We start from the raw sequence: 13,976 nt of genomic DNA on the forward strand, positions 1-13,976 counted from the left end.
ATGAATTGGTTCCCCGATCTGTAATGCTTATAATATAATAGATGTAAAAAAAAAAAATCACAACATGCGCAAGTAGTATACCGTTTTATTGGGCATCTGTATATTTTTCTTATACATGCATAAAAAGACAAGTACATATAGCAAATAATACAGCATGTTTTCTGATGTCACTTTGTGCATATTTGATTTTTTTTTTTATAATCTCTAAAATTAGGCACTTTGTAGAAAAAAAACCCATAAGCAAATATTCATGAAAATCTCAAAACTTGATAGCTTTAAATCGACAACATAACATATTACAAAAGGTAGGAAATTAGACTGATGCAGAGACACAGCAGATACAATGTGGGTTTGGTAGAACTGTTGGTCTGAGGATTTACAGGCACATTTGATTTACAGTCGGTACAGTTGAATCCACAGAAGTCACAATACGAGATCTTTTTCATTGTCACAGAATTATATGACCGCGTTGCTGTGTTACCTGATATGACAGAGAGCAAATTATTGCACTAGAATTAATATTGCATTAAATTGTGACAAGACAAATAAGAAGGGATGTTATAATGTTTTACTTATTTTTCATGCAACAGCAACCAATGAAATGCACACATTTTTAGTGAATACAGTACACCACCAGAAAATGACTTCTACACAAGTATATTATTTTATGTTTTGCTTTATTATTTATATTTAATTATTCCTCTAAAAATCTTAACTTTATCCCATTTTCACACTATACTGTACATTAACCTGACATTTACTGAGGTCTGTAACTCACTTGTCAATATTGCTTGTAGACTTGTTAATGGTAAAGGGGCATTCACACTACTGCCGCTGTCCGCCCAGGGGTTTCTGTCCTAAACCCTGGGGAAACTGGACAGGGGATGGCTTGCCAATGGTCAGCTATAAAACGCATTCATTTGAATGGGTGTTTGTAGCCTCTCCGCCTGGAAACTGTTATTTTTGAACGGACACAAAGTCATACATGCAGGACTGCCTGGAAACCAGTTTTTTGCAGAGACACAGAAAGGCCACATACGGACACCCGTGGTTAGCTTTAAAACCCATTCAAATGAATGGGTTTTAAAGCTGACCGCCGGCATGCCATTCAGCTTCCCCAGGGTTTAGGACAGAAACCCCTGGGTGGACAGCGGCAGTAGTGTGAACGCCTCCTTAGGGCTCGTTCACATCTGTGCTGGCACTCCGTACTTCAGGTTTCCGTTTCCTGCCTAAAACAGAGGCAGGAGACGGAAACCTGCAGGAGGCTTTGAATGGGTGAGAAAGCTGTCTGGCCGTGAGCGGCAGTGAGCGTTTTAGGCTCTCCGCCGCGAAATCGGGTTTTTTAATCCGGACACAGAGTCGGACATGCAGTACTCTGTGTCCGGATTTAAAAAAACGGTTTCGCGGCGGAGAGCATAAAACGCTCACCGACGCTCACGGCCGGACCCGGTCTATGGTTTCCGTCTTCTGGCATGCAGAATACGGAAACCATAGAACGGAGACCCTGAACGCAGGTGTGAACCTAGCGTTAGCAGTGAGCAAAGGATTAATTGACTATTCTATTCTATGACTGTAGTGCTGGGGCTAGGGCTAAGTGAAGAAGGTTGCACTACAGACACAGATTCTGGTGCTGGAGCAACTTTCCTCAAAACCCCGCTTTGAATTATTCCGCTAAAGTTCCTCCTAGAAATATAAGAGTAAATTGACAAGTGGGTGTTACCTTTCCCATTTTCAAAGGATTCTCTCTACAAAATCAGAAACTGGCAGCACAGACAGGACATCATCAGGATATGTATGGATTGGGACACTCATCTGATAACACCCAGCTGTCAATTTATTCACACACTTAGTTTGTCATATTATGTGGAATAAAAATAAATACTAGTACTAGCCTACTCTTTCACTATATATTACTGGAAGATACAGGGCATATGCCTTCAGCTCCTCTGCTCCAGTTTTTCACCACAATGATTTCTACCTAAGCACAAACAGTTCAGTTAAATGTATCTCTATTGGGAACAATTATTATGCTCTTAGAATTTGGGTTTTTTCCACATTTTTTTTTCTTTGCAACTGTATTTCTCTCTGCAACCACACTGAAGTTTTAAGCACTGGCTGCACGGCATGCAACCAAGGTAATGTAGCACATGAGAATGCGCCAACATAAATTCCCCACTGTATAATAGATCAAATATAACCATACATTAAACATGTATACTTACTTGGGTTATAATACTCATATATACCAACAACAGCATCTTGAGAGCCGGCAACACTTGAAAAACGAACTAATGGTACTGATACACAAATTTGTTCAGTGGAAACCTAGGAGAAAAAGCATAATGGAAAGGAACTGCTGTTTAGAGACTTCATATGACGAACTAAGTAAATAAGTTGAAAAGATAGTTGGAGTAGGGGTCCTCTTACAATCTGTTTTCGTGCTGAAAAATACAATCCATGTATTGGCTGTATTTCCCATCCCAACCTAAGCTGCTGAGAGCTTTAAGGCTAACGTGCAAGAATACCACCATGTGAAAGGGCCCTTACTAGAGGCAAAGCTAGCGAGGTGGGGGGAAGGGTGCAGGGTAGAGGTGGCCCCATGCCCAGTGATTCTGTGAGGCTCACCGTTTATTTTCAATTTGGGGCTCGTTCACATATGCGCCCGGCACTCCATTCTGCAGGTTTAAGTTTCCTGCACAAAACAAGGCAGGAGGCTGAAACCTGCAGGAATTTTTCCAAACGCATTCAAATGAATGGGTTTGAAAAGTGTCCAGCCGTGAGCGCCGGTGAGCATTTTATGCTCTCCGTGGCAAAACCGTTTTTTTTAAACTGGACACAGAGTCGGACATGCAGTACTCTGTGTCCATTTTTTTTTTTTTTTTTAAAAACGGTTTTGCTGCGGAAAGCTCAAAACGCTCACTGGCGCTCATGGCCGGACTCGGCATGCAGAAGACGGAAACCTGATAACGGAGTCCAGGCGCTGGTGTGAACCCAGTGTACATTTTACTGATTGTCTATCCATAGCATAGATCTTCAAACAGCTGATCAGTAGGGAGGTCCACTGATCTCTTATTGAAAGGGTCATGGCACCTGTTTACATTGCACCCTGTCTGTTTTATAGTGACCATGTCATGTAACTACAGTCTTGTCGCATGGATTTATATAGGAGCAGAGCCCTGAGTAGAGCTGGTATATACCACTATATGGTCACTAAATAGTGATATTATGGTGTGCATGAGCTTGGAGCCCATTTGGTCGTGTCTGTGCCCCCATTTACCATGCAGAAACCCTAGCTATGACTCTTCCCCGCAGGGTCCTACTAATGACAATTTCTCTTTTTGAATGTTCTCTGCCAAAGTTGAATGCAGTACATTAAAGAGCATTCATAAAGCCTGAACTTTACTAGAACCGCAAAATAACATTAAAGCTGTGAACAACCTATGAGTGTCATGGTTGGGCAGTAAGGCCCCCCTCACAGTACAGCGCTGCGGACAGACTGTCAGGAGGAGCGTTCCCATTTACATTGTCACGAATGCCCTTCTAACAGTGAAGAGCTCTTGATAAATGTACTGATAGCTCTTCACTCGGGGCACATAATGGGAAAGCCGACAGTGCACTGTCAGTATAGAAAACCACATATGCCCCGAGGACATGAAAGGTCCTCTTTAAAGCTAAGGCCCCCACATAGCAAAATACAGCTAAAAAAAATTCTCTGTTTCCTGTTTTTGGTGTTCCCCTATTAAGTCTATAGGAAAAACGCTAAAACTAACATTCTGTTATTTTCAGACACTTTTTTCCCCACAATGTGTGGATGAGGTTAATTGAAATCTAAGTCACTTTGTTAGTACTGTAAAATGCAGCATTTTTGTCCACTGTGTTTCCAAACAGTCAGAAGCACTGCATTCCCACAATGTGGGGCCTTAGCCTAAAAGTTGCTGTAGGGGCCATTAGTGGCATACTGAAAATTTGGTTTGCAAGTTCAATCCTGCTGTTGAGAAAATACTTCTCCTCAAGATCTGAAATCAGAATGTGATAAAGCATGTAATAGCCAACAGCTCCCTGCCCCACTATTCAACCCACATTGTGGCTTGGTACAGTTAGGTATGATGACATGATATAATTGGGAGAAGACCTGATCCCTTAGAATGAGGCCAGGTTAGTATTTCTTTTATTTTATTTTTTGGCACAATTTCTGTTTTCAGAAAAAATGAATGGATGTTATACAGTGTAGGGAACACTTTAGGGGCATTATACTATGTGGGTAACACCTTAGCAGGCATTATACTGTCTGGATATCATTATACTGAGTGGGGAACAATGTTGGGGGATAGCAGATAGCATTATTCTGTGTAAGAGCACTGAAAGGGCATTTTACCATGTGAGGCACTAATTGGACATTTTACTGTGAGCGGTACTAATAAACATTATTCTCTGCGGGAGCATTTAGGGGCAGCAAACTGTATGAGGGGAATTAAGATGGCACCAGGAAAGACACGGTCACTCTGTGGGGGCACAAAGGGACAGGGCAGTTAAAAGGGAAATGGACAGTTATAGGCATGGTTAAGAGTATGCCTCAGTATGCTGCATGTGTTATGTATGTTGTCTCTCTGTGTGTCCTCTGAAAGTGGGAGGTATGCCTAAACATTGGGTGGTGGTTTAGGTTGAGGGATCCCCTAATGAAACCTTCACCCTGGGTCCAGCAATGTGCTAAAACACCGCTAGTGGAAGCGATTTTGGTGGTGGTAGATACTTTTTAAATTTGAAACCTCTCATCCAGTCTTTCTCCTTTAGTATAGATCCAAAAATATTTCTCCTAAATGTAACAATTAGAAAGCGTATATTTTCCCTGATTTGTAAAGGGTGATAACATTAAGAAATACTTCTGTATCACTTCCTAGGACTACTGGAGTTTGTATATGATAGTTATGATCTTTCTTCCAGTTGTTACTTGTAGCCTTGGCCCACACCTACCTTACAGAAGCACACAACCATTAGGCTAGATTTTTAATGCTACTCCTTGACTTCAATCAAGTGCTATCTGAAACTATAAGGAGCCACTTAAAGGGGCTCTATGATTGGGAAAAGTCATTTTTAACTAAACATATACTTACATAGCTTTTAGAAAGGCTATTCCACACATACCTTTTATATGTTAATCCCCTCAGTAGATTTTGAATTAGCTCTTTTTTTTTTTTTCATTCTTATACTAATTAGCCTCCAGCGAGCACCCCGGAAGTTCCCAGAGTTGCTATTTTCTCTTTGCTCCAAGGTCAGCACTGTACAATATAGATCAACAATACTAACATGCCATAATTTATATTTGATAACTTACATAATCCAAGTACAGGTATAATTTGTCATCTTTTGGCTCCACTAATTTAAGAATGTCGGTCGTAGGAATACCTTCAGGGCTTAGCTGGAAACCACTGAGGAACCCCACATCTACAATAACCATACCACTAATACCGTTTGCCCCTTGGTAACTGAAAACAGAAAAGCACATTAGTTTTACAAGGTTTACAATTAAAAATACCAAATATATGACATTATTATGTGTTATCAATAAAGAGCCAGTTCTCTGAATACAGAGAAAAGAAGTTTAGATTCTGTATGCTATAATGCATTTAAATGAATAACTATAGCTGGCATTGCTCCATTAACCAGGGTTCACCTATGCATAATAGCTAGAGATGAGCGAACACTAAAATGTTCGAGGTTCGAAATTCGATTCGAACAGCCGCTCACTGTTCGAGTGTTCGAATGGGTTTCGAACCCCATTATAGTCTATGGGGAACATAAACTCGTTAAGGGGGAAACCCAAATTCGTGTCTGGAGGGTCACCAAGTCCACTATGACACCCCAGGAAATGATACCAACACCCTGGAATGACACTGGGACAGCAGGGGAAGCATGTCTGGGGGCATAAAAGTCACTTTATTTCATGGAAATCCCTGTCAGTTTGCGATTTTCGCAAGCTAACTTTTCCCCATAGAAATGCATTGGCCAGTGCTGATTGGCCAGAGTACGGAACTCGACCAATCAGCGCTGGCTCTGCTGGAGGAGGCGGAGTCTAAGATCGCTCCACACCAGTCTCCATTCAGGTCCGACCTTAGACTCCGCCTCCTCCGGCAGAGCCAGCGCTGATTGGCCGAAGGCTGGCCAATGCATTCCTATGCGAATGCAGAGACTTAGCAGTGCTGAGTCAGTTTTGCTCAACTACACATCTGATGCACACTCGGCACTGCTACATCAGATGTAGCAATCTGATGTAGCAGAGCCGAGGGTGCACTAGAACCCCTGTGCAAACTCAGTTCACGCTAATAGAATGCATTGGCCAGCGCTGATTGGCCAATGCATTCTATTAGCCCGATGAAGTAGAGCTGAATGTGTGTGTTAAGCACACACATTCAGCACTGCTTCATCACGCCAATACAATGCATTAGCCAGTGCTGATTGGCCAGAGTACGGAATTCGGCCAATCAGCGCTGGCTCTGCTGGAGGAGGCGGAGTCTAAGGTCGGACCTGAATGGAGACTGGTGTGGAGCGATCTTAGACTCCGCCTCCTCCAGCAGAGCCAGCGCTGATTGGCCGAATTCCGTACTCTGGCCAATCAGCGCTGGCCAATGCATTCTATTAGCCCGATGAAGTAGAGCTGAATGTGTGTGCTAAGCACACACATTCAGCACTGCTTCACCACGCCAATACAATGCATTAGCCAGTGCTGATTGGCCAGAGTACGGAATTCGGCCAATCAGCGCTGGCTCTGCTGGAGGAGGCGGAGTCTAAGGTCGGACCTGAATGGAGACTGGTGTGGAGCGATCTTAGACTCCGCCTCCTCCAGCAGAGCCAGCGCTGATTGGCCGAATTCCGTACTCTGGCCAATCAGCGCTGGCCAATGCATTCTATTAGCCCGATGAAGTAGAGCTGAATGTGTGTGCTAAGCACACACATTCAGCTCTACTTCATCGGGCTAATAGAATGCATTGGCCAATCAGCGCTGGCCAATGCATTCTATTAGCTTGATGAAGCAGAGTGTGCACAAGGGTTCAAGCGCACCCTCGGCTCTGATGTAGCAGAGCCGAGGGTGCACAAGGGTTCAAGTGCACCCTCGGCTCTCCTACATCAGAGCCGAGGGTGCGCTTGAACCCTTGTGCAGCCTCAGCTCTGCTACATCAGAGCCGAGGGTGCGCTTGAACCCTTGTGCACACTCTGCTTCATCAAGCTAATAGAATGCATTGGCCAGCACTGATTGGCCAGAGTACGGAATTCGGCCAATCAGCGCTGGCCAATGCATCCCTATGGGAAAAAGTTTATCTCACAAAAATCACAATTACACACCCGATAGAGCCCCAAAAAGTTATTTTTAATAACATTCCCCCCTAAATAAAGGTTATCCCTAGCTATCCCTGCCTGTACAGCTATCCCTGTCTCATAGTCACAAAGTTCACATTCTCATATGACCCGGATTTGAAATCCACTATTCGTCTAAAATGGAGGTCACCTGATTTCGGCAGCCAATGACTTTTTCCAATTTTTTTCAATGCCCCCAGTGTCGTAGTTCCTGTCCCACCTCCCCTGCGCTGTTATTGGTGCAAAAAAGGCGCCAGGGAAGGTGGGAGGGGAATCGAATTTTGGCGCACTTTACCACGCGGTGTTCGATTCGAACATGGCGAACACCCTGATATCCGATCGAACATGTATTCGATAGAACACTGTTCGCTCATCTCTAATAATGGCATAAAATAATGGTACCTTGGTGGATCAATCCAATTCGGAACGGGGGCTTACTCACACATGTACAGTAAATCCATAAGAGAGAAGAAAGGGTGCAGCACACTTGCTCCATATCCCAATCTTTATTCAAGAATTGCAGGTGAAAGCAAGCATAACCCGTCCCAACAAATCAAATGGGCCATTTTGCGCTTCAAGCACTTCTACAGTCTGATGACTCAGCAACGCGAGGGTGCGTCACTAAAAAGCATCCCCCAAAGTTGTCGCCCAGGTAAACATAAACAACAGATATATCAGCACATCTGTACACAAACAAATCAAAATACAAATGAGGTTACTGATATATAGCTGGACCATTTATATAGAACAATAGAGTTATTGGTGCATAATTTGACTATTTATAAGAAAACTCCCAGGATAGGAATGACTACAGTCATTCCTATCATTAGGGCTTAATAGACCCAAGACCTCTGTTCGCAATTTCCACTACTTCAATGACAGCAAATCTGAAAACATCTGGATTACCATCATGTGCTACTTTAACATGTTGTATTAAATCAGGGGTATCATACTCCGTGGCTATAGGTGTTCCTGAATCAAACATACAAACTCCTATACCGGAAGAGATAGCCCTTGCACTTCCACTATGTAACCTTTGTGTGTGAAGCATTACAGTTCATCTTGAAACATAATGTATTTAAATCTGGTAGCCAATTGTACATTGAAAGCATTGGAACAGCATTGGGGATGACAATGGCTTGCCTGTTAGGTAACATTTTTCTGGTGTGCTTTGAGATGAACTATATATTGAAAACAACTAATCCATTTATTAAGTATACAGTCCAACTTTTCAGGTACATAGACAATATGTGTATGTGGACATTAGGGGGCCCAGCAGCCACCGCTAACACTGCAGATTTTTTTTTTTATATAATAGTCTGTTACCTGCTGGAGTAACCCCAGCAAGTAACGGGCCCTATTTACCTTTACTTACCGATCCTGGCTCCTGTTCACTGTCGCATGCGCTCCCCCTTCTGTGGAGGCAGCTGTGATCAGTAAGTGAGGCCACAGGCCCTGAACCCCACAAAAAATGCTACCATATCATTATACTTGGGTGTCTTTTTCAAGGGCTACTATGGGGCATAGTACTGTGTGCAGGAGCCACTATGTAGCAAAATACTTTGCACAGGGGCCACTATGGGACATAATAGTTTGCGCCGAAGGGGGGTCAGTCAGGGTCATCGGGGGGATCAGTCGGGGGACAGGGGCCAGTGTCAGAAGGTACTGTATATGACAGGAACCTGAGAAAAATGTATACTCCTTCTACCACTTTTCCCCTTGTCCTGTCACAGTAGTTAATCAATTTCTCAATTTTAGAAATAAATATTTGACTTATGTAACATTTTGCCCACATCAATATTATACTGGAAAAAAATATTAAGAGTCTGTATGCTTGATTTAGGGAATATGTGAAATCTATAGCCACAGGGCATGGTTCCCCTTGGTCAATACAACATGTTAGAGAGGCACATGCAGGTAGTCCAGATGTTTTGAGATTTGCCGGTATTAACCCCTTCCCGACATCTGCTGTAATAGTACATTGGATATTGGATATTTAAATATGGCAGCCAGCATTATTATTGCTGTATTACACAGTAGAGATGCGCTGATCGCGGGCATTAATGCCCCTGGCACCTTGGTCAGAGCTGACCGAGGCACCAATAGGTTCTCCAGCATCTGCATTGTATTTTATACAGTACTGTATAAATATGTTCAGAGCACAGTTACTGCTAATATTCTAACATTATAGTGTATAACATGCAATAGATTCTATGGTAAATAGAAAAGTTCCTCACAGACAGGTCTTACCTCGCACATAAGTTCACAGACAGTTTCTGAATGTTATTAGCATCATCCATCACTGTCACATCTAACTTGAAGGCTTCTGGTACAGGAGAATTCCTCTTGGCTCTTGGAGACGGATTCCGATTATAAGCTAAATTAAGCTGCAAAATAAGTAGAAACTTGTCCTTTATTTATGTGCAGTCAGTATGCATGGGACAAGGGGTGAAATACACTCTATGACAAAAAAAAAAAAACGCACCATGAAAGAGATATTAGAATTGAATGCAACTTTCTGTGTGTGAGTGTAATGATAATATATGTCAGTGATTACATCCTATTAATATTTTAATAATATTTTAATAATTAATATTTTATAAGGTGAAAGTATGTGTGTTTGGATGTTTGTGGGTTTGTGTGTTTGGATGTTTGTTCCTCAATCACGCAAAAGCCGCTCAACCGATTTGCCTCAAATTTTCCACAAACATAGTTCCTAGGCAGGATTGAATGATAGGCTACTTTTTGTCGCAATCACGGACATACCTTTTGGACAGGATACCCACAAACCCTCAACTCAGACCACCAGCTTTGCAATCCCACACACTTTATAACTAGAGATGAGCGAACGCCGTTCGATCGAATAGGTATTCGACTGAATACAGTGGCGTAACTACTGCCATAGCAACAGATGTATCTCACAGCCCCCCTCCCCTTCATTACCTAGCACCACATCTCTCCTTCTCTTCATCTCTTCCAGGAGTGACTGCACGGGCTATAAAGACATGCCCACCTAGTCATGTGACGGCTGACGTCACACAAGGTCCTTCAGCAACAGGTCCTACAAGCTTTCCCCCGATCTTATCGCAGTTACAACAGTTTGTCTGTGATAAGAGCAAGGGTAGCTGTCGCCGGGCCCAGCGCCACACCTCCCATGAGGCGACCTGAAGCGACCGCTTCAGGCGGCGCTATGTCAGGGCCCCAGGGAGGGCGGCATTTTTCCTTACCTAAACCAGTCCAGGACAAGCTGTCCTGTTGTTCGCCTCGGGCGGTGAAAGGGGCAGGTTCACCCCTGGCCGGGCCCCTAATGTCCCGGGCCCTGTGGCAGCTGCCTCTGCTGCTATGGCGGTAGTTACGCCACTGCCATGTCTGCATTTACCCGGTCTACAATCACCACAGACGAAGTCGCGGGTAAAAGCTAGTGGCAGGACAGAGTATAAAACAAGACCACACAAATCTGCCTGAGACCTGCATGCCAAAGTTTTGCAGAAATTTGACATTTCTATATATTAAATGGACTCATCATCCCCATCAATGTCCTATTTTTGATATGTAGGATGTCCAGCCCATCTTGAACAAGAACAATCTTCATTTTCCAACTAATTTTTGTTTGTTTTATCTGTTTGACTTATGCAGTCTACACACACCTTGGTTTTGTTAGTATTTTTGGTAGAAATGTATCAACAGCACTTTCAAGTTTCTCTTTTTAGATTACTAACATATCTTATGCTGGGTTTACACCAGCATTCGATCTCCGTTCTGAGGTTTCCGTCTTCTGCATGCAGAAGACGGAAACCTGTCAGACCGGGTCCGGCCGTGAGCGCCGGTGAGCGTTTTACGCTCTCCGCAGCAAAACCAATTTTTTAAACCAGACACAAAGTCCTGCATGTTCGACTCTGTGTCCAGTTAAAAAAACAAAACTGTTTCACCGCGGAGAGCATAAAACGCTCACCGGCGCTCACGGCCGGACACTTTTCAAACTCATTCATTTGAATGGGTTTGAAAAATGACTGCAGGTTTCAGTCTCCTGTCCAGTTTCTGGCAGGAAACGGAAACTTGCAGAACGGAGACCGGGCGCAGATGTGAACGAGCCCTGAGATACATGTGTCCACCACCTCCAACACTGCTGCTGGTCTCTCTGACTCACTGGGACCATGTGGAATCCACTCATCCATTCATCCGTCTACAGCAAACAGAAGAGTACCCAATGCTCTCATGACTACAAACCTTCATCAATACTCTTCACTTCCTGGAACTTAGCAGGTTTAAATACCCCATTAAAAGAAAAAAGTTCTCCAACATTGAAAACACATGAACCCAGATGTTATATTCTTAGAAGAGGTCCACTGGAGAACCAATGTCATGCACACATTCAGAGCACCCTGACTTGGCTCCGCTTATACTTACACTTCTCATCTTCCTATGGAGAAGCAATTCTATTTAAAAAAAGGTCTAAATTACACAATTGGAAACAGCAGAGGATCCCTATAGTCTATACCACACTTTTTCTAATTGTTGGAGTGCTGCCATTTTTTCCACTTCTTACAGTCGATACCAGCTCTTAGATACATGTATGTAAGGGTAAAGGAATATCTACCTCTGGGATAACGCATACAGTCCAAATTCTAATCAATAGATATTTTTCTCAAATCTACTATGTCTCCTGTCTGTCTTCGGTATCTGACCAATTTAACTAGGAGGGCATTTTAATGTGTAATGTAGTATAAAGCTCATGTCTTGATTGTATGGAGTCTTCCCACCATAGCTCCCATCAGCTTAGACCAGCTGGGTATTTGTGACCCATGGAGATTGGTAAGTGTAAATTTGTTGGAATATACAGTACATCCCACTTTGCCAATCAATACATTTTCCTGCATAGATTTTTTTTCTTTCAGTCCCATTGTTGGAACACTGGTCGCACATTTACGCATTTACTGTACTTTCCAAACTGCTCACTTCATTGTTGTGCGTTGCACGTCTTTATCCACATACCAAAATAAGAAAGGCGTATTAAGGAAGTGTAGATGTTGTCCTATAAGGTACTGTCATTTGTTTAAAATATTTCAGGCAAAGTTAATAGAATATGAAATATATAGCATGCTCTAACTTCAATATTTCATAACTGTTTAGGGAGAAGCAATAATAAGTCCATAGAAATGTAATTCTAATTGGTTTCATACCTGGAAAATAGCTAATCCTCTTCCTTGTGCAGTAGCATAGAGTAAAAGGGGTTGGGGAACTTCAATCTATTTTTAAAGAAATTATAAAGGTATTAATAATAAATAGTTTTGACTTTCAACATTATATTATGGACGATTTGAGCTTTTTTAAAGCTTTGATCATACTAATGATAATGTGAACCATTGGTATTTTGCACTACAAGTTTTAAGTTATATATATAAGTTAATGAGGTCCATCATGATTTAAAAAAAATAACTGAGCAATATAAGAATAAGGCACAAAACATGCAGAACTAAGGACTTCCAGTGTGCTGCCATATGTTGCCTTGGTACTACAGCATAATACAAAGATATTCATTATTATGTATTATACAGAGGTACAATAGCAGAAAGGAGCCTTTGAGACAGGGTGGATCCCAGCACCCCTCTCTCTGTCTAAGAACTACATGTCTATGTATTACATATAGATAGGCATCACACAGCATCTCAACCAGCTTAGCGTATGTTAACATGGCGGAATTTGCATTCCGCGTGCGGACACTTCTGCACGGCATTCCGCTCTGGATTAGGCCCGAAGAATGGGCCTAATCGGGTGGGAGCCTCGTGCCGTATATGTTGTGGCTTAGTCAGCTACGGAGCCCGTGGTAAGATAGAGCAGCTCGCTTCTTTTTTCCGCTACTAGCTAGCGGAAAAAAGAAGCGAGCGGCTCCCATTGAAGTCAATGGGAGCCATTTTTGGAGGCGGATTCTGAGGGGGATTCCATGTCAAAATCTACTCCAAAAAATGCTGTGTGAACATACCCTTATGTGTCCAGAAAAATAGATACATTAAACATACATAGTGAACATATTTTTATTTAAATATTATTCAGTATACTTATCCTTCGCGTTTACCTGCTGCCGTTGTAAGACTAATAGATTGTTATTGCTATTGATCAGAAATGTTTTTGGTACAAATGATCCTGATCCGGTTACTGTCAATGCAAGAGATGTTGCACCTTCACCAAAGTTTGCCACTGAAACAAAGTTGGAAAGTGCTTGTAGAGCCATCACTGTATCCTGGGTAAGACAGACAAAACCTGATCAGCAAATATGAAAATTTAGTGTAGCACAAAATGCATAATTCATTCATCACTTTATACGAGTTGTTCCATAATCAATATTTACCGCATATCTATAGTTTAAGAAAACTAACTGCTGTAGTGCAAACTGAACCCTTAGTGGAAACACAATAGGACGGCTATATAATGTGTGTGTTTAAGTCATTCATAGGCCTATGACAGCACCTGCAGGATGATATGTGTAAAGGATTATAAAGCTTAAAGATGCTTAAAGGGGCTCTATCAGCAAAATTATGCTGTATGAGCTCCACATATGCGCCACATAGGCTACTGTTATTTTAACACACACACCCCGTTTTAACACCAAATTCGTGAATGTCCCGTGG

The 13,976-nt window shown here is 42.4% G+C and overlaps 1 protein-coding gene across 1 annotated transcript in view; it reads right to left on the reverse strand.

Annotated features, from left to right (window-relative positions):
- Positions 1 to 296: 296 nt before the first annotated feature.
- LOC142197767 (CD109 antigen-like) overlaps positions 297 to 13,976 on the reverse strand; it is a 93,304-nt gene continuing 79,624 nt past the window's right edge. Inside the window, exons 28-33 of the mRNA XM_075268313.1 lie at positions 13,424 to 13,588; positions 12,531 to 12,596; positions 9,601 to 9,737; positions 5,333 to 5,483; positions 2,223 to 2,325; positions 297 to 481 (exon numbers count right to left, since the gene is read on the reverse strand). Of these exons, the coding sequence (XP_075124414.1) occupies positions 297 to 481; positions 2,223 to 2,325; positions 5,333 to 5,483; positions 9,601 to 9,737; positions 12,531 to 12,596; positions 13,424 to 13,588 (807 nt within the window). The remainder of the gene's footprint in view (positions 482 to 2,222; positions 2,326 to 5,332; positions 5,484 to 9,600; positions 9,738 to 12,530; positions 12,597 to 13,423; positions 13,589 to 13,976) is intronic.

This window comes from Leptodactylus fuscus, chromosome 3 (genome assembly GCF_031893055.1).
Source record: "Leptodactylus fuscus isolate aLepFus1 chromosome 3, aLepFus1.hap2, whole genome shotgun sequence".
In the NCBI taxonomy this organism is placed as follows: Eukaryota; Metazoa; Chordata; class Amphibia; order Anura; family Leptodactylidae; genus Leptodactylus; species Leptodactylus fuscus.